This window comes from Patiria miniata, unplaced genomic scaffold (assembly GCF_015706575.1).
Source record: "Patiria miniata isolate m_02_andy unplaced genomic scaffold, ASM1570657v1 HiC_scaffold_29, whole genome shotgun sequence".
In the NCBI taxonomy this organism is placed as follows: Eukaryota; Metazoa; Echinodermata; class Asteroidea; order Valvatida; family Asterinidae; genus Patiria; species Patiria miniata.
In genome coordinates, this window is record NW_024037068.1 from 16,802,325 (window position 1) to 16,824,690 (window position 22,366).

At 41.7% G+C, this 22,366-nt stretch overlaps 1 protein-coding gene across 1 annotated transcript; it reads left to right on the plus strand.

Annotated features, from left to right (window-relative positions):
• Positions 1-1,226: 1,226 nt before the first annotated feature.
• LOC119736085 (proto-oncogene tyrosine-protein kinase receptor Ret-like) lies at positions 1,227-19,690 on the plus strand. Its single transcript, XM_038210090.1, has 16 exons — positions 1,227-1,476; positions 2,636-2,737; positions 4,296-4,388; positions 5,248-5,502; positions 7,925-8,203; positions 9,207-9,434; positions 10,454-10,570; positions 11,772-11,950; positions 12,836-13,037; positions 13,622-13,732; positions 14,637-14,830; positions 15,424-15,546; positions 16,297-16,408; positions 16,949-17,045; positions 18,003-18,102; positions 18,727-19,690. The coding sequence occupies exons 1-16, from the start codon at positions 1,395-1,397 to the stop codon at positions 18,841-18,843; spliced, it is 2,391 nt and encodes a 796-aa protein (XP_038066018.1). The 5' UTR covers positions 1,227-1,394; the 3' UTR covers positions 18,844-19,690.
• The last annotated feature ends 2,676 nt before the right edge of the window (positions 19,691-22,366 follow it).

Consider the following 22,366-nt stretch of genomic DNA (forward strand, 5'->3'; position numbering starts at 1 on the left):
ATCCCCATCCCCATCCCCATCCCTATTCCCATCCCCACCTCCATCCCCATCCCCATACTAATTGCTCTCACTCCTGTGCCCCTTCCCTCCCATGCTGTCCCTATGTCAGTCCTCATGCGCACCCTCCCCTTCCTAATCCCCTGCCCTTGCCTCTCCGACCGCTCGGATTTAATTATAATTTACTGATTTCGTCCGGTGTGGACCTAATAAATCGCTGGAGATTCCGCCGTGTGTCGATGTAGACGCCGCCATCTTTAAATGTATATCTCTGTAAACAAACTGCTCACAATAACCTGCAGCAGACCCCGGCGAGACGGAAAGCCGCTGGCAGCGGCTCAAACTAGGGTCAGAGGTTATACGATATAAATTGTGTAGACAAGGCACACGTCATGGGGATACCCTGTTTATTCACGACGACGTAAACCGAGCCGCTGCCAGCGGCTTTCCGTACGACTTGTACAATTGTTGTGTGCTGCTGTCAGCGGCTCGCCGTAGCGAAAGAGTTGATGTGTCAGCTCATGGCAGTAAGCCAGTGAGCAAACTTTTCTCTCAAATGTCTTCAATGAACAAATGTTTGGGTTCATAATTTCAGCAGAAAAAAAACACATAAAATGGACAATGTCTTACTGAAAGAACACCACTGCAAAATCACCCTTTGTTGTCTGGAAAAGCATGGAAAATTTGAAACGTTGAGAGAGGTGCTCTTTTTAGTAAAAGTAACCAGGGAACGTCAAGTAGTTTTCAGACTCAAAAAGCGCGGTTCATACTCGGCGCAAAAGAGAACACAAATTGTGCCGTCATGGCAACTATTCACGTTTAAATTTGTAAAACATATTTCAACTCAGGCAAAGTTCGCAGCAAATGTTTCATGACGTCAAATTCGCTTCGCATTTGCATTACGCATGAAGTTTATGAACCGGAGTTTAGAGGATTAGAAATAAGCACAAAACAAGTTCCTAATAAATATTCACTTCATGGACCCTTTAATATTCTTCCTTTCCTTCCTTCCAGATGATTATGATCCGCATCCTTGGTGGCTGCTTGACCTAGGTAGCAATCACAACTTGAGTAGAATCAACGTCACTCTCCGAAAGTATGGCGGGGGTAAATGTTCTCTACACTTCACCCCACGAATTATTATTCATTGAGGTTTTCTTTTTAGAAAGATGTTTTTTTTGCAAAACTGTAATTTACAAAGTAGAACTGTCTTTTCCTCTCTAGGTTATCGTTTCACCGGGGCGATAGTGCGAGTTGGACTGAGCCCCAACTTCACCGAGAACCTGCCGTGCGGCTCACCGGCTACCAGCGAACAGTCTCAGAATGGAGCTGAGATCCCATTCCTGTGCGAGCCACCGCGGACGGCTAGGTATATCAGCTTGGACATCGATACCTCCATGCCCGGTGTGGATCCGAGAGAGGCATATTTGCAACTTGCCGAGGTGACGGTGGAAAACGTCACGTCTGGAGAGTGTGCTGGTAGGTGACATCAGTCGTTTGGTATTTCCAAGGTCACGCTTCAATAAAAAACAGAACTTTACAACCTACTTGCAAAATTTGCTTTGTGTAATTGTAATCTCCTCGGCCAAGGCGAAATAGGCAAATTGCTAATCTGTTAATTAAAAGACATGTGTTTTATAAGGTTGACAGTATAACCTAGGAAAAACTGTGTCAGGGACACAATTTCGTAGACAAACCAGACAAAGTTTTTTAGGGACAGAATGTCCGTCCACACCGGCATTGACATGATGTAGAAAAGGCCTATTGGGCCTTATGCACCAGTCGGCCCCGTTGAATTGAAATTGAGGTTACATCTAAATTTTTGGAACTTGTGAAGAGAAATGAAAGCAGGTAATTAATAATTAATTTCAGTCTGCTTTAATGAATAATTTAAAATGTGTAATATACACATCGTAAAAGCCAGACTAAAAAAATGACAATAAATAAGGCTGCATTATGTCTGCATAAAGAGTCTGGCACCATCCAATTCAACAGATATCACTTAATGAAATGCATTCAGGGAATGGCCAACTCGTGCATCAGGCCCGTACATGTAGTTTACAATGCGCAGTGTAACCTCACATTAAAGATGTATTTTTCTCCACAATATTTTGTACACGTTCTTCTTCAAGCCATACACTTAACCAGAGATGGACCCTGATGATTTCCGTTACGATGACAGCATCTTGCGTCACTACATATTAGAAGTGCATTTTGTTTCGAGTAGCCGTAATTTCTGAAGTACCAGTCCGATTGGGTTGAAACTTGGTATGCATATAGACAGGGGTGTGCACACGTGTGGTACATATGAAAATCGAGGTGATGTCCTCATGACGTCATCACATGTCATGTGATATCATATTAAATGGACAATTTTCTAAGGTCTATATCTCAAGAACCATAGACCCGATTTGCATGTGCATATACCGGGATGTATCATAGATAGAAATTAAAGTGACATCAGCATGATGTTTTCTATTAATGGCACATATCTACAGCATTATAATGTTCGATTTGTTTGTAACTTTACACCGAGATAATAATATACATTTAGATGGAAATTTAAGTGACTTCATGGTGTATTCATTGCGTCGGTTGTCATTGTTTAAATTGTTGTCAAAAACCTGATTCATTTCAGCCCTCCCTGTTTATGGGAAAAATACATCACAGAGCTCAACATGGGACGCTCACCCTTCTTATAAGGCTATAGATGGACGGAAATATACCTACACGCACACTGGTAAGAACAATGCGAATTATACCTCCGCGTTTGCTGTAACTTCATGTCATCGTCGAATTCGTCTCCCTCGTCACCTGCGTCATTCTCAAAATCAATGACTATGTACCAACTTTCTCCTCCCTCCACCATTTGCATCCTCATCAATCTCCTCAGTCCTCATTCCCGCCCCATGCCAACGTCCAGCCACCAAATCCCCCAATAATTCATTTTAATTCAAGAGACATTTATTTACATTGCATAGAAAATGGACAAAGAATAATAACTGGTAAGTTAATTAAACAAATGTATGGAGGCCAATTCACAGAAAGAAAAAGCGGAAGACATTGATATAATAAATGCATTCAGAACGCCCCATTCTGACCCCTGGCCACTTTCAGATCCCCACCCCAAACCCATGCAGATCCCCGGCCACATTCTGATTCCCGCCCTATCACCATACTGATTCCATACTGATCCCCTCCCCATACTGAAATATGTCACTATCATACTGATGCCATTCCATTTCCATACTCATGCCCGTTCCTATCGCCATACTGATCCACCTTCGCATCCCAATACTGATCCACATCCCCCATTTTCTTCCCCATACCAATCCATGTCTACATATCAATCCGGTCCCCATCCTTATACTAATCCCCACCACTATCATTATACGGATCCCCATCCCCATCCAAACACTGATCTCCGTGCGCATCTCCGTAATTTGATATCCTCCTCCCCATGCTGAACCTGTTCCAATCAGCATACTAATTCCCATTATAATCCCTATATACTTTTTCCTGTCCCCATCCAATACCCATCGCAACACTTATCAACACAGATCGCAATGTGATCCCCGTCCTCATACCCATCCTTCTCTCCGTCCCCATTCCTTCACTGATCATTCCCTCACCTGATCAAGCAAATCTTCTCCTCTTCCGAATGCCCATACTTAATACCCATCCCAGGCTGATCCTCTTCCCCATCCCCATACTGATCCCCGTCCCTATCCCAAAACTTATCCCCGTCCGTATCCCCACACTGCACTGAATCCGTTCATATCCCCACACTGACCCCCGTCCCTATCCAAATACTGGCCCCTGTCCCCATCCCCATACTGATCCCATCACCCACTGACCGTTACCCCCAATGCCCTCTTCCCTCCCCTGCAATCCCAGGTCCCCTCTCCACGTACACCTCCTGTCCATCACCATCCCCCTTCACAATCCCTTTCCCTTGCCTCTCCGTCCCCATTTCCAATCTGATCCTCGTCCCCATCCCCATTATTATCCCCATCACCCACTGATCGTTATCCCAATGCCCTCTTCCCTCCCTGCCATCCCAGGTCCCATACCCACGTGCACCTCATGTCCATCACCACGTACCTCCCCTTCCCAATCGCTCCCCATTGCCTCTCCGTCCCCATCGCCTTGCATCCCAACTGACACGATCTTTATCATTTTCACCATTGTTAGCTTTCGCCACCCTCAGCATCAACGTCACCACTTTGTTCGCAGTTGTTAAAAATACACAAAGTACATTTGAATTGAAAACATTTTCTTCCTTTCCTACATTTCAGATGCTAATGATCCGCATCCTTGGTGGCTGCTGAAACTAGGTAGCAAGCACTGCTTGGGTAGAATCAACGTCACCCTCCGAATGAATGGATGGGGTAAAATTGCTTAAAGACCAGTCACTTTGATATTGCAAATTTTTACTAATTTCAAAATGTATATGCATTCAAAATAATCTGTAATGTATACAAACTAAATCAGGAGATTTTGAGAATCATCCAGAGATAATTATAAATATCATATATATATCAGACATTCTGATAACCATGTCTGTACATAATACGTCACCGTTTTCACGAAGAGCCACATATGTCAAAAACTACCATTTTTTCGATTTTGATTTTTTTCCATATTTTGCTTTAAAACAATGTACTTAACCATTTTGACATGTTTCTGTAAGCAAAGCATCATTAATTTCCAAGTTACATTAATGTTGCAAGAGTCCAAAATCTCGATAATTGAATTTTGCGTTTTCACGAAGAGCCACATACATTTTGGCCCTTTGAACGCGTACAAAACCCATTTCACGGAAATACGTAAAAGTAGGTCAAATGAGATTTGCGTTTTCACGAAGGGCCACATATCTTTGTTACATTTTCAGCTGCGCGCGAGTACTCACGCGCGCCTATGGAAATACACATTGAACAGAAAGGGCCAATATGTCAGAAACCTGAATTGCGTTTTCACGAACAGCCACATATCTTTACTAATTAATTTTCACTAATTAACTGCTGAATTAAGTCTTGTTACTGGGTTCATGTAAAAATTCAGCTCACACAGAATAGTGTGATGGTCCTTGCTTCACAAAGTTGTTGCAAAGTGGTATTTTTTGCAGTTTTAAAATAGGAGAAACTTCTTTTGCGATTATCTCGAAAACGCTTCTTCTTCAAAATCGACATATGTGGCTCTTCGTGAAAATGGTGACGAATAAAGTTGAACTGTTTTTTCTTTTTATAGGTTTTCGTTTCATCGGGGCGATAGCCCGAGCTGGACTGAGCCCCAACTTCAACGAGAACCTGCCGTGCGGCTCACCGGCTACCAGCGAACAGTCTCAGAATGGAGCCGAGATCACGTTCCTGTGCGAGCCACCGCGGCTTGCTAGGTATGTCAGCTTGGACATCAATACTTCCATGCCCGGTGTGGATGCAGCACGTGCATTTCTGCAACTTGCCGAGTTGGCGGTTGAAGAGTACACGTCTGGAGAGTGTGCTGGTAGGTAGACTAGAAATCAAGTCGGCATTTTGCCGGGTTTAGTCCGCCTGCGCCGCCGCGCAGCGCACTGCACCGTATCTGACAACCGCATACCGTCCCAGTTTTACGTGAAGCGCGCGGTATAATACACATGCAGCAACGATTCTAGTCTGATTCCCTGTCCCCATTGTCCTTTGGATTTCAAATATGGGGACGGGTAGCTAGCGGTGAATCTTGCACACATCAGGAGGCATCCCTCCTGATGTATGCAAATATATGCATGACGTGTACAGGTCTGAATTCCGCCTCCTGAATTGAACATTACAACCGTAACGTTTGCCCGAACCAGATCCTTTTGCAAAAAAGACAATAGCTGTGCCACCATTGTTCAATTTCGGATGTGATTACCATCGATTTTTTTTGCTGAACTCGAAAGTGTCTCTGACAAATATTAATAAAGAGAGGGAGAGAGAAAAATTACTGCTCAGTATTTAAAACCTATGCAGTTGAAAAAGTTACCTTCATGGAGAGTGGAGACACTGATGATTTTGCGTACTTTAGGTGGTAAGACAAGAGTGAGTTTTTCAAAAAGCGTGTGTTGGATCACCGTCCATGCACAGTGATTTGGAATATAATCATAATTCGCGCTAGGTACCGGTCTCCACATATTGGGGGGGGGGGGGACCAGGGAAACAGTCTACAACGATTCCTGCATCCTCGGTCCCATATGCGTGCTCAAAAAATTGAACGGAGAAGCATTCTGATTAGATTAGCTTTAGGAGGATATGAATATTTATATTACACGTACCTAACATTTAGTGTCTCGATGTACGTGGTGAATGTTTCACCAGTACCGGTGCCACACACATAGCCGGCCTGGAGCGAATGGAGCGCTTGAGAAGCGAAAGCTTATTCCTGGGCCGTTTGGAATTCTATGCATCACAGGGATATATTATGGCATGAAATTAAGTGCCGTAGACACCGAATGATGACACCATGCCACCTAGCTAGAAACCTTAATTAGACCCCCAGGAACAAGAAAAAAACATGTTGGCAAAATACTGAGTGTTGCAGATGGCGGCCATCTTGAATTTCAAAATGGACGTCATTTTAGGATCATTTTCAACTTGTGAATGTCATATTATGAAATTAATCTTGGTGGCCTTACACCCCTAATTGTAAATATCAAGGGTTTAAGATTGACTGTTTTAATTTTCATCAGAAAACCAATGAATGACAGCCATCTTGCTTTTCAAAATGGCCGCCACGTTTTGTTCTCTGGCCGCCACGAAATGTTCTCCACGAAATATTCTCCTTCCAATGTCTCCAAAAATTCGTTTGGCCAAAAGCACCTAAAATTTTAAACAATGAACCTCAAAATTGAAATAGCGATGTAATTGATTGTTTTATACATGTACAATGAAAGATATTATAGTTACAAAATTACCATAGAGGGCGACATTGTAGATGTGTATAGACTATATTTACACACGCAGCACATGTAATTGGACACAAGTTTACTGGCATATTGAAGAAAAGTGCAGTGATGATGAAGATGAACCACTTTAATCAAGCAAACAAGCTATATCAACTTTGGCGGGAAAGTCAGCGAGTTTGTCAAAACCACAACTGTGCAGTAAACCAACGATATATTCTTTACCAAGAAAGAGTCGAATTTCAAGACCAATGTACGGTGATAACATCATTAGCACTGCAATCCAATAAATAAATATATTGCTTTCTTTTTTGGACGAAACATGTTTTAGTGTCATTGCGTTTAAATAGCAATATTCCCTAAACGGATTGAACATTATTTTTTTTAACCAAAAGTAGCTGATGAAATTGGCTTTCCGGTAATTATTATTTTTGGTGCTACATAGTTGTTTTGTTTTTTTAAATATGAAACATATTTTTTGAGGTTTGGGTTCCGATCTTTGTTACTAACCCGTAGCTCGATCATACGAGCAGCATCTGACATTGCTGGTAAATAAAGTAATATGTAGTTAGGGCCCAATCTTAAGTACATCTAGTATTTATTGGTTTGACACCTTTAGGACATTTTGACGAACTTTATGTATGCTTTGGGCAAGGGCGGATCCAGAACACAATTTCTTTTGGGGGGGCCCAAAATTGTTTTGTGTCTCCCAAAAAGTGGGTCAAAAAATTACGGCGTGGGGTTCGGGGCCCGCTTAAGGGCCCCAAATTTTTTTGGGATTCTCGATGCTTTGTGGTGCGATCTGAGGCAATTTTCTGACGACTTTAGCCAATGTTTTGTTAGAAAAGATGGTGGTGTACTCATTGCCTGCCTTTATTGCGACGTCACATAAACAAACCAACAATTGGTTTCGGGGGGTATTTTTTTTGGGGGGGGGGGGCGGATCCGCCCTTGGCTTCGGGTAGGTTTGATACGAGTTATGTTTTCAAATTTGTTTTCTTTTTCCAGCTCCTGGTTATTTGGGATGTTTTGGGGACGCTGAATATCGTTCCCTATCGGTCGGCCCAGCAGCCACAGAATATGAACAGTCGGTAGAGTGGTGCTTCAGAAACTGTTTGGAACCTACGGAGTATAAATATGCGGGAATGGAATACAAATACGAATGCTGGTGTGGGAATGACAACTACGATAAACACGGTAAAGAGCCGGATTCCGATTGCAAATATTTTTGCCCCGGAAACAGCAATCAGATCTGTGGAGGCAAATGGCGCATATCCGTGTACACAGGTGAGTAGAAAAAAATAACCAACTGAACACATTTTACAGTTCATTCAAATGTACTGTGGATTTTCATTCAAAGCCAGTTGACTACATCACACGTCCTCATAAATCCATCATAAATCATCCAGTCCTTCGTCATGTCAAAAACTATTGAAATAAAATGAGACAAGGGCATTCCTTTGTCAACATTCATCCAATGTTAAGTCCCAGTCACACATTCACGGTTTGTAGCTATACGGATCTCTACGATTTGAAATTCGTGATAAAGTGTGGGAGTACCGTATTCATCCTTGGTACATCCATGGTTATCATTCATCTTCCTTGGGTATTCGTGGAAAGGCTACGGGAGTTTAAAACTGTTCATAACTTCCGTGGTAAACCGTCATGAACATTAATCCGTAGTGCAACCGTGGGACATCCGTGGGACAACCGTACTTATTCGTAGTGTTATTCGTGGCTTTATTCGTTCATATTGGAGATTCGTAGCTCATTCGTGGTAGAAATCTCTACGAATTCGCTACGAATGTCCTACGGATATGCCAGGATGTGCTAGAGTTCTGCTAAAGTTGTACTACAAATGTTTAAGCTTTATTCGTAGGAGAACCTTGGTCATCCGTGGTCCAATAACAGACAACCGTGACGTTGGCGTCATTATTCTCAGTAATACCGTCGATTTTCGTCACCAATCCGTCCATATTCTTGACAAAACCGTGATGTATTCGTAGAGAAACCGTAGATCAGTCGCGGCTATCCGTTCTGAAACCGTAGAGCATTCTTAGAACTTTGATTTCTCCACTAATCTCGACGGTTCATCGTGATCGATTGATTTTTGGTATACCGTGGATATTCACATTTCAAAACCGTAATTGTGTGACTGGGGCTTAACTTTTGGCCGGACTTGTGAAGTAACTTGCGGTTTACTTGCGAACGGAATTGTGATTGACTCATCAACAACATGGATCGCCTCATCAGAAGTTCACAAGATACGTATTATGTTGTCTTATTGCAGTATCACAAGGAGTGTGTAGTAACGACATAGGACCACCCACCAACGGAGACCACACCATCACCAACCCGCGTTCACTGTCTTACAATCTCATCAACTTCAAGTTCTTCGGGACTCGTGTAGATTTCTCCTGTGACCCTGGATATACCCTCCATGGAGCATCCAGCATTGAATGCATTGAGACTGGCTACAACAACGTCACGTGGAGTGACTCGGTACCAACATGTGAAGGTATGCAATATGTAAAATGCATTTACCTATCATAATCAAAACAGAGTGAAACTAGACTGAACTACACAAAGTTTGTATTCGAAATAATGAATACTGACTTCTTCGATTCAGACTTAAGGATAATATAGTTCAGTTGAACTTCATTAGAATGTACGTATGAAGAGGCTCGTTGATCACAACAGGCGGACGTACATACCGACCGAGGAGCGATTTTTTTCCCAACTGACATTATGCTTTCCATCTTCTGATTGGTCCATTGTATGCACACCTAATGCCTTGTTTTCCACAACACAAACCCAAGATAGGCTTAACGTCTTGCGAGAAATGTTCCTGCCCCTTAACTTATTGAAAAGGCAAAATAAGAAGAAGTGCAAAACGCTGACTGGGATTCGAACTCGGATCACCTGATTAGAAGTCAGGACTTCTTCCAACCAGTCCACGAATGAGCTGCCAATCGTCGGTGATTTAAACACTATTATTCCTTGTTATATAATTTATTTTCTAAATTCCCTGGACTTTCATGAATATGCATAACACAGGGAGAGCGCCCTCTTTTGATATTGTCAGATCCGGGAGCGTATTTTTTTTCATAGAAGGGCTAGGGCCAAGTCATGCATTTCCTTGAATCATTGCATGACACTTTAGGTTTTAGTTCTCGCTTTCTCTCAAATCAAAATTATCTTAAAGATCAATTTGGAAAAGAAAAATAGTCGACGAAAATGAGCAGCGACGACGTGGATTCGAACCAGGTATGGTTGTTTCCATAGCTCATCTCGCCACGTTCCCAATAGGCTACTCTATCTACTAACAATGCTCTTGATATCGTTGTACTGTTCTCATGAATAAACATTCTGGCCAGATCGAAATTACTGAATTATTCATGATTTGGTCCCTACCGTCCTGGGAATAAGAAATTACGCGACCGAAGTGTTTGGGGGTTCACATTGGCTATTTCACAAATGATTTGCTATTAAGCTCTGTGGTGATTAAATCTCTATTTATTTTACATATACATGTAGATAATGTTTGTATCAACCCAAACCCTTGCCAAAATGGCGGCACGTGTATCCCACAGTCCACCGGTGATTTCTATAACTGTTCCTGCTCCGCCGGTTTTAGTGGAGGGGATTGCCAAAGTGAGTACATTGTCAGATTTTAGGCTTTGCATGGTGGGGTATTCGTATCACTCATTAGTTTTAGTTTTGTTCTAAAAGAACTTGTCTTTGGTCTCAACGTTTCGGCTAGCCTGCTTTAGTCATCGTCAGGAGGACAAGTTCTTTTCAGAACTAAAGAGTACCATGCTATGAAACTAGGGACAAATATGTGCAACAGTGATTGAAATAATAGTTACTTTTCTTGAAATTGTTCAAGGCACCAAGTAGTAGTTTTTGCAGTTTTAAAATTGGAGAAACTTCTCTTGCAATTATCTCGAAAACGGTCTTTTTTAAAAATCCACATGTCCGTCCCCTTGTGATATAGTGACGATATATAAAGTCACTCGCGTAGAATTGTGTGTTTTGAGTGGGTACTTAATATATATATTCGAATCACCATCGGTCTGTCTTTTTAAGTTCACGACATCTCCAATCAGTTCATGTTGTCTCTGATAGCAAGACTCAGTTGTAATTTTAGAAAGCTTATGTCCTCCCACCAAAAAGCTAGTTGATTCAAAAACACTAATATTGTTAGAACAGAAATAAAACACACCGATAGCTAATATATATATATATATACATTACTTACTCACTATATTTAACCAATGTTACATGTTATCACCCACATCATTTGCATTTGTATGTCTGTTTGAAGTACTTTGTTGAGTACTCTTATTACACATTATATTCTTCATTTTTAGCGCATTAGGTATGTTAGCCACATAGCTTGTTTTAGCCATGAAAATAATCTGGTTCCTGTTCATACATGTGTACTTACTAACCTTGGTCTTTCCACTGACTATTTATATTGCCGAGTATGATATGCATTCTGTAAAAAAATCTTGTATAATTAGTCGTCATACTCATTCTAGAAAGATCCAAATCTCTTTGCTTCCATGTTGAAAGATTTAATGTGTGATGTATCGTGATAGATTGAGGTTGAATGAAATGTATGTTGACTCCGATCGTGGAGATAACCAACTTAATGAACATGAACTCATTTTGAGTCTCTAAAGTATCGTGTCAAATACGATTCGGATTCCTGATCAACTTTGACCTTGGACTTTAAAAAATGTACTCTAACCATTCAGAAGACAAGTTTAAAAAGAAGTTAAAACCAAGATTTAAAACTTATTGAAGGTGAAATGTAATCGATTATGTTTTTTGGGTTTTTTTCCTGCAGACGCTATTGCAAACACCACGACGATCAATGTTGTTGTTGTCATTGTCGTTGTCGTCGTCGTCTTGATTGTCGTGCTGGTCATTGTCGTGGTTTGCTTTGTCAAAAGGTCACGGCGCAAGCGCAGAGGCAGCCGGCTGTCTGCAGTCGATAGAGGGTGTGGACAGGAGCTCATCCAAAAGGTGCTGGGTAGTGTCTAAAGACGTCTAATTTTGTTTTTATCTATCTTGTATTACATCCGAAAAAAAGTGATGAAAGAATCACTGGTGACTATGCAGTGTCTAAAATGCAGCTTCTAAATAATGACAGATTCTGTCTTTTAAGCCTGACGAGAAACTCAGACAATTTTTCAGAACGAATCATCGATCCCTTTTTTTACTCTTTTGGGTCAAAATAACTCTTCTGTCAAGATTTCCGGGTCAAACTGTTGGAGTTTGAGTGGTGATGTGGTCCAATAGTTACGGTGTTCGACTCGTGTTTTGTGGTACATGGGTTCGAATCCTCACGGGAACACGGTGATTGTGCTCTCAGCTTGAGCAAGGCGCTTTACCGTTATTGCCTCGTCCTTCGGATGGGACATGAAGCCGTTGGTCCCATGTGTTAAAGAACCAACGTTAAATGAAGGGGTTTCTTGCAGTTGCTGCAATATGCCACACAGCATTTAAACCTTTTAAAAGGTGCTACATAATGGGTCTCATATTTCTCATGAACTTCATTACCTGTCTTTAATAATAGTCATATTTACCAGCGCTTTGAGTACCTAATTGTTGGTAGATACCTTTGTAAATCTAGTCAGAATTTCAAGCAATATCTTATGTGATTATGCCAAAAGTTGTCACATTTTAAATCATCCTAATTATGCCTTGTCAAGACCAGTTTCCACTTTTTTGAGAATGCACATGCCAGAGTTGAAATTGGTTCGACGCTTTGCGGACTCACAACGTAAGAACTTGCATGTCGTCAACAATTTCGCCCTAGAAAGTTCGATCTGACCTTGTTATTAACTCGGAAACTGTTTAAAAGCACAATGTCCGTTCCATTTTGACGATTGTTTTACCGTCTTGCAGAAATTGTCGAATGTTTATTTGATTGACACTCTCCAAGCATCGACATCGAAATTAAATGGACCGGCCAAGGAGTTCCCGCGGGACAAACTACACATCCTCGGCCAGTTAGGCAGCGGCTCGTTTGCTGTGGTCTACAAGGCCGAGGCAGAGGGAATCATCCGTAGGGGAACCAATACGACGGTGGCTGTCAAGATGTTGAAAGGTACGGCATTTTCATAGGGCTAAAGTACTACACAGATTTGTAGTTATTGGAGGGACTTTGATAGTCTTTCATTGACTAATGAGATAACGACATTTGAACAGGTGACCACTCTGCAATATAGCGGGGTCAATTTTCAGTCACAAGCACTGTGAAGAGTGTACGCGAATCAAAGGTGGGCGGAGCGGGGCTGGAATATTGCAATATCCGGAACGGTCCATTCGAGTCAAAGCAAGCTCGTCGACGATGGTTGGACAAATTTAGTTCACTTTACGCTGAAAAAGTGCGACGTCACCTCCCCCCCCCCCCCATTGGCAAAGTTAAGACAATGTTCACGTACGCTTAACATATGTGGCGATCACAGACTGCAATTTTTTACTGTTTACTTTTATAGAACAGTTTCACAAATTCGCGGGTACTCTACCCGAAAATGATTCACTGCCTTTCAGTAGATTATCACCAAACCAGTCACACCCATAGTTGTGCTTATTTTTGCCTCGAAACCCTTTTTACAAAATTGCACCTCAAACAGCCTTTTTTTTTCTTCACTTTTCTGACACAAAAATACTTGTTCCTCTACCGTTTAGAATGTGCTACACCCAACGATCAGAGTGATTTCAAGAAAGAGTTGCGACTGTATTCCATGTTGGACCGACATCCCAATGTCCTGTCTATGCTCGGATACTGCACTGATAAAGGTACAATTCGAATAATGTACCAAAAAGTTGCATCTCCAATTTGATGAGTTTCGATAAGTTTTGAAAATTAAAACAATACGTGTTTAAACCTGACTGCAATTATGTTGTAAAGTGGCCGACCTAGTGAGTGAGTGTACATCAGGGTGAGTCGAAAGAAAAGGAAACCCAAGTGATGCCCCCTATTTCTAAAGAAGTTCTGCATCTAGCGCTTTCCAGATCTAGAATATGAAAGCCTCACAAATAAGCTTTCTTTTCGTGAAAATAAATTAATTAAAATCGCTCATGTACTTTTACAGTTTTGGAATTTGGAAAACAAACACCGTTTTTAACCTTGTCCACAGATCTCATTTATGGTATGCGTGATATTCCAGTAAAAATGAAACCAGCCGTATCCTAAAATGCCATAATAATCCCATAAGTCTCTGTGGTAGCCTAGTAGAAGACAGGACAAGACTATATAAAGCGTGTTAAGACATTATAAAGCGTGTGGCTTTTACATTGAAAGCAGCAGGTGTTTCTGAAATTAACGTTATGATAAGTGCCAATTATCATGGCTATGAGAGTGTTCTGATGTGCTTTTGATATGTGAAAAGTTTTGTTTTGCTGAAATATCACTTCCTTTGTTACTGATTCTTTCAAAAAACAATTGGAACACCCGTTTGGGTTCCCTTATTTTTGGAATCACCCTTTATTATACCCACAAAGTTAAAGTGAACTTGCCTTGACTGCCGTGCTAGGCGTCTTATTTTGTGCATACTATCTGAATCAAGCTGTGAGTGAGAGCGGTTTTGACAACTCTTCGTCTATTCCTGCGAATTCACCAAAGGCGTAGCGCCCTCAGGTGGCATACATGCAGACGAGATGATTTGTACTTTTAACTAATTTTTGATGTCTTTCCCTTCAGACCCGATGTACATAATCCTGGAGTACGTTCCCTATAGAGACCTGCAGACCTACCTGCGACACATTCGGACGGGCACCGAACCCTTCTACCTGAAGAAGGAAGAGTTCAAGGAGAAGAAGGACCTGACACCGACGGAGATCCTGACTTTCGCATCTCAGGTGGTCAGGGGGATGGAGTATCTAGCATCGAAACAGGTGAGATCGCATTTAGATGTAAGGTCAATGGAGATAAATCAGTGGACAATGCGTCACTTTCAGTGTGCCTCGTTACCAAGATGCAGGATTAGTAGTTGTGCGTCCAGCTGGAGCTTTTGTGTGTAGTTAGTCATTAAGGATTATTAATCTACCAAGCAAATGCAAATTAAAAAACAACACACACAAACATTTCAACCTTAACAGACAACCAAACCCCCTTCCCCCCCCCCCCCCCCCCAAAAAAAAGCAGCTTGCTTACTATACAAAAAGGCCGGTTATCAACTGAAACGCCTTGTTAATTATTTACAACTTGTTCTCAACTGATTATTTCTCACGACTTATTTTTTTCCAATTTCTATATCATCCCCTTAGCATGATTTTGCTCTGGACGGGTCCCCTTCAACGCAGATTCACTCTCATTCTGATTGCTCTACAAACCAAACTTGTAACAATGCCTCTGTAGCATTAAGTACTGGTACTGATTTAAAAAGTTCGTCATTTTTTTGCCATATCACACAGACTCCACATTAATTCTTTCCCACACATTATCTTGAGTCCCTAGTCTGATGTAGTTTATTGTCTTGTCTTCTCAGTGCATCCACAGGGACTTGGCGACCCGTAACATCCTCCTTGGCGAGGGATTGGTATGCAAGGTGTCTGACTTTGGACTGGCTCGAGACGTGGCCGAGAAAAGCCAGTACGAAATGCAATCACAGGTATACAACATAATTATCATTTAGTACACGCACTTTAGAGGCCACCCTCTGGTGGTTGGATCTTACTAGGAATCAGTTTGGCGCCTTGCGGCTTTCCATTGATACATCCAGAAATAGTCAGTTAAGAAAGGAAGCCAGCGCAGATTCCGAAAGTTTTAGTTGAGTAATATTCACTTCATGAAATCTCCAGAGAGGCACGTAAGTAAAAAGTAAAAAATAAAAGAACGACGCCTTCTGCTAATGTATCAATCACTTGCAAAAACATCAAGGGCTGTCAACTTCATCAGGCCTAATTTCCACATTGTGTTCTATAAAATCCAATCAAAGAGAGGTTCTACTTCACATTTGTGCGACCATAATTACTGCTTGGAATCCAATGAGAGTGAACCACATATCATCTCTTGAGGAGTTTCCCAGGAGAGGTGCAAGATTTTGTTTGCGGTGACTATACTCAAGAAACAGTAGTGTGATTAACATGCTAACAACCTTGTATTGAATCTCCCTCGATCCAAGTGAGACGTGATAACCACCAGATTACAAACCTATTCAAAATCACTCGTCGCATCATCACAATAGATCCTAGTCACATCATGGCGAAACCGAAAACTAGAGGAGGCCAGGGAGGGCAACAACAAACAATTTGAGAGAAAACATAAGATCATCAACATCAGCACTTGAACACTCGTTCTTTCTGAAAACCAAGGTATGGAAACGATCTTCATCAGACTGTTGTTTATTTGTACTCATCAGGGCAGGGTACCAGTTCGTTGGATGGCTCCTGAGTCACTGATTAGTAATATGTACACGAGCAAGAGTGACGTATGGTCTTTTGGTGTTCTTCTGTGGGAACTGGTTACGTTAGGTGAGTCGGAATCTCCGTTAAGTTCAGAAGTGTATTTGGGAGGCTCCTTTCTCATGTCTTGATACCGCTGTCATTGTGACATCAGGACTGCTATGAAATCCTGTCTGTTTACCTTATATGAACTCGAACCGTTGCATGTGACTTACCACTGTCATTATCATGTTCACTTACGCATAAGCAGTACGACAAAAAAGTTCGTATTTTAGGAGTCTAACTTGTTCACTTAACCGCACCCAACAATTTGTTTCTGGCCAAATGTGGGTGTCCTCAATGAGTGACTAGATTTTAGGGGTATAAACAGTATAGGCCTGTTATTCACGTATTTAACTGAAGCACATTTTCAGATAGTAACTCAATGCCATTTTGAAAATGTATGGTTATAAAACGGTATCTTTGATTATAGCAAAACGCAAACTGACGTCACTATACCTTAAATTCACGACTGCTTCACCCCAAATTGCCCCAATTTGGGGTTGTGACAGATCAATCAATAACTATTGCCTGACTGTGTACTCACGTTCTGTATCACCTTTTCATCAGGATCGCATCCATACCCCGGCATGTCATCGCAAAATGTCATCGATGAAATAAAGCAGGGCTACCGACTACCCAAACCAGAGCATTGTAGCGACGACATGTAAGTCTAATGGGGTCGATCTGGGTCATTAACTCCTTAATTATCTGCAATCGGTTGCAATTTTTTGTAGCTATTAAAAATACTCATAGCAAGGCACTTTGCGCCATATATTGCTTCTTGCCACTGCAGTTTTTTTAAAAACTTCACTGGCTTCAATCAATTAACGTACGGACCGTGCTCAAGACAACACTCAACATGTACAAAACCGTGCCCAACAAGTTCCCATACAATTCCGATGTTGTGGACCTCAGCAAACCTGAACGGCAAGGTCTCCCCTGGGAAGTCAATTTGCTCATCCCTCGCACCACCACGAATAAAGGGAACCGTGCCTTCTCCGTTGCAGGGCCAAAAACATGGAACTCTATCCCCATCACCATCGGGGATGCATCACCTCTTGAACAGTTTAAGGGACTCGTAAAGAACACATTTGTTTTGATTGTATGTGTTTCCAATCTTGTTGAATTGTTTAAAGCGTTTTGAATCCTTTCATTGGCAAAGACGCTTTGTAAATGCCTGTTATTGTAATCATTATCGCCAGCATGGGGTTGGTATTAATCGTATGTAGCATATTATTGTATCTGATTAAATGCGATTTTGTGGCATTTGCAGGCCAGTGCACAGGCAGGAAGGAATTTGCGGAGAAAATTGTGTTGAAAAAGTTTAGTAAAAATGATAGTTCTTAGAGGATTGAAGGCTGGTTTGTAGATGCTTCGGTCTCTTTGCTCCAATTATCATCAGAAATAGGACCAACCATCCGATGGCAGTCAGTATATCGACCCAAAACAAAATCGAGATTTCACCTCAGGATTTTACTCCAGAGCCAACAATTGATCTTTCCCAACAGTGTTTCCATTTTCCGTTTCCGCTAGTGTATCGTTATAATCAGGGATCAATTTCCATGTCTGTATACATGTATACAACAATATACATTTGACATTTACCCCCTTTCTATTGCAGATACCAGATAATGATGGACTGCTGGCAGGAGAAACCTGAAGACAGGCCGGATTTCGCTGGTCTTCACACCACCATAGACGACATCCTTGCAGATGCAGCGGTGGGTATTCAGTTTCCAAGCAGGTGTACTGATCACCTGTCATTTTATTTCTCATATTTTCTGCCATAAGCATTCTGTCGCTGTATACAACCCTGATCGCACTCAGGAAAGTCATTCTTGTTATTACGACCGATCATGTTGCAACTTTTGTACTTCATGATCGACACACTGCTATGATTTATCATAGTTTGGGCTTACTTCGTTGTTTATAAGCAGTATTTACGACAAAAACAATACAATTTGAAAGGCATGTAACTATACGCGGACTCATCCTAATTCACGCTCGAATTGGAAGAAAAACCAACTTAATTACTATAAAGCTACTGATCAAGTTGCACAAAACAACGTTGAAAGCATGATAACTTGCGGTTTTCCTAAATGTGATCTACATAATTTTTATCCGAAAACCTTACTTGGTTTAAAGATCTTTCTGGTACTAAACAACCCGCAAAAATAGTTGATCTCCGATGACATTTTTGGAATAAAGAGTGCTATTTACGAAGTTGTGTTTCGTAATCAAATAATAGTGTGCACGGTTTTCACTCTTTCAACAAGTTTAATATTCACTGCGCCTATATGGTTTGCTTTTTTCATGGTTCAATACTTATTTTCGTTTATTTACAGGGTTATCTCGAGATGGGAAATCTTAATCCAGAAGATTACGTGTACCTGAAACCTGGCCAAGGTTCGAACAGCATCACTTGCTCACTCACTCGTTCGGCAACAGGCAGCATCGAGTGAGTGATCGCGTACAATCACTACAAGCGTCACAGCTGTGCAAAAGACTGCAGGTTCAGTGTTTATTGCACTAAAGCAAGTTCGAGCGAGAATCGTCGTTAACCATAGTTCAACCGTCTTTCTCAGATGTACCTTAGGCCTGGAATAGTTGAAATTCTAGAGCCGACTATTGGCAACCCGACCCCGAGCTGGTTCTCGCGTTTGTTCTGATTTCTACGCTATATGTACATAACGGTCGACATCTGTTAAGTTGCAGGACCAGATAAATTGCCGAGTGTATTAGGCAATTATTAATCCTCATATTTTTTTTAGAAGGGAAAAGCTCATTAAATGGATTGTCTTAGCAAAGCCGATCAATTTACATTAACTTCGAGATATATAATTTTCTTTGGTGATGTGCTTAGCCGGTTTTAAAAACTATGTTTAAGACTGGTTTGAAGTCTATTTGGATGTTGATTTGTATCAACTATTTCGAACATAGGTCTAAATTCTTGACAAAATTGACGGTAACTGCTTGGTTGTACCGGTGGACGTATGTAACATATCGTGAAATCATCATTACTTTGTATCAGTGTAATTTTTTTTTTTCGAATTACGAACTAAACTTGCAGGTATTGCAATACCTAAATTGGTTTTGCTATTGTCATTTCTTCGTCCCTGTGTAGTTGATGAAGTCTTTCTCGTCCCAGTGAAAGGTACACAAAAGTGCTTCACCTTTTTGTCGATTGGCGGAATATTACACTCCTCCTCCCTATAATGAAACCTGTCCTATTAAAGCTTTAACTTATGTGAAGCAAGTTATGGATCAATTTCAAAATCTTTAGCACAACTGTTATAAAAATCACTTCATCCAGGCCGAATCGAAAACTGTTATATGTTTTTAAAAAACTTTTGCAACTTACAAGTTACAACAAATAACAAACGTGATAAACTTTTAAGTACAGGGGTGGACTACCCTGACTTGCAACAAACTGCACTGAGGATCATTCTGCCTCAGATGTCTGCAGCTGTACTTAACCTATGTGAACATGCAGATTAAGTGTTTGTAAATCCATAGCGGTCAGGTGCATTCCTGATGCGTATTTCCTGTCAGCTGGTGGAACAGGCTGCGGTTCAGGTTCGGCCGATGCTTGTGGTTCTGGCTGGTCTTTGGTTGCTGGAGGGATGACATTTTCCACGGCGGGTTGTTCTGGAAGTGGGACGGCGATAGCAGAGCCGAAGTCAATGTAGTCGGCCAGATTGTGTGACTCGTGATGTGGTTCATGTGGTATGCTCTCTTGTTTGCGAAGATGATCCACATGTCGTCTGATCTTGCAACCATTGTGAACTAAGCGGATTTTGAAGGAGACTGGACCAGCATAGCCTGTAATGGTGCCTGGTAGCCATAAGTAGCCAGTCTCAGTGAAGTTGCGAACTAGGACTGTGTCGCCAATCTCAAACACACGTGTCTTGGCGTGCTTGTCGTGATGATGTTTCTGTTTTTCCTGTTGTTTGATGACACGCTGAGCTACATCTGGGCAAAGCTGATCAAGGTGGGAGCGTAAGCGTCGACCTATCAGCATTTCCGCCGTTAGCTATTATAGTCCCCGCAGATTCTCACGGAGGACTTGTATAGGACTGGAACTATGGGCGCCCACTCGGAGAACTCAACCGGTTTCATTATTTCTGCAGCTTGCAGACGGTCAAGTTCATTGTCCACCAATGTTCGCATGGCGTACGGTACTACGCGACCCGCGTGCTTTGCAGAATCGTGGTCTGACGTCCAAGGTTGTCGACGTAGATCTTGGCGGTTGTTCCCTTCACGGTACCCAACTCATCCTTAAATACTGTAGAATGAGTTTTGAGTACTTCCTCAACGCTAGTAGTAGTAGTCGTGTGCAGAATGTTGATTTGCTGCCATTCAAGTTTAATTTCCTGAAACCAGTTTCGTGCAAGAAGGTTTGGTCCATCGCCTTTAACAACGAGTAGCAAAGGTTGAACATCCTTGCGTTGTAGTCAACTTCCACATTGAAGTTTCCGAGAACTGAAACTTGTTCCCCGGTGTAGGTGCGGAGTTTGAGTTTTGTCTTTTGCAGGTTCGCGTTTGGCCACCGTGACTCGAATGTCTGTTCTGATACAGGCGAAAGCGCTGCTCCGGTGTCAACCACTATGACGAGGTCGTTGTTGTCAACGGACATGGTGACTTTGATTGCCTTCATGCCCGGGCGGTCAGTGCAACATCCGAAGAGCGAGTACACCGGGGTGTGTTCATGTCAACATCAGACGCATTCTCATCGCTTTCAGTGAAATTACTGTCCACAGCGGCACTCATTTGCTAGACATGTGGTGTTTTTCTCCTGTATCATATGTTGTAAAAGTCGTGTACCTTCCACATTAATGCCAATGCAAATTAGGGCGCATTTGGTGCTCTACACAGGGTGGGGAAAAAAAACACGAAATCGAGATATTATTGCTAATTGGGACAGAAGTAGGGCACATGTGAATCAAAGGAGATATCCTCTGTTAGGATTGAATCTCCTCTTTAAAACGACACCCTGATCATGTCCTTACCTTCACGGTTGACTGAGCAGTGACCAATTTTATGCAAGGCTGTATTTACAGGCCTGCGCCACTTTTCATGGCGATTACTTTTTTTCCTCACCTGCCTTAATTGGCAACCATAGCCTTTCACTCTTTGACAAATGACACCTCAAAAACCACAATTGGAAAAGTGGCGCAAGCCTCTAAATTTGTCACTGCTCAGTCAACCGGAGGGGTGGGGCGGCAGGTGTGTCATGGGGGTGGGGTGGGTAAATATCACCCACCCACCCAAGAAAACAAATGACAAATTGAGAACATACCATATAGAAAATACAAGGATTTGTGGGGGACGTGCTTTGTCCCCCCCCCAAAAAAAAATGGCGACGCCCATCTTCGTGGGCTGTTCATGCAAGAACAACAGCCGAAGAAGTAACACAGTCCGAAAGCTTAATGACTTAATATTGGTAAGCACTGTTTTGAAATGGTCTGTGCTGTAAAGACTAAATGAGTTAGTTGCCAACGTACTAAACAACCGCATCTTTATTTTCAGAACGCGCGCGCTCGAATCGATAGATCAAGCAAGCGCAATTGCGTCACATTTCATAAAGGCACTGGCACGGCGAGTCTGATAATTAATTTTTTGTGAAGGAAGAAATTCAAGACAGCATACATTAATGTCAAGAACATTTTATAATATGTAGGGGTGTTTAAGTAACATGTAGCTTCGATTGAAACACAAATGAATATCCAGCACGAGGCGGTTTTCAACAATGACCTTTGTAGCTTATAATGGATGCTGAAGAATTACAGTGGACGATACTTGTTCACCATTAATTATTTACTGTAATTAAAGAATACAAATATATTCTCTATTCCTTTGGATGATTTTCACGGAGTTTTTTTGCTGTAAGCCGTTGTTAAACAACGTCATTTACTAGGTTATATGGAGCGTTAAAGGTAGTACATGTATACAAGATTTGCAGTTGCCATTATTTTCTGAATTTGG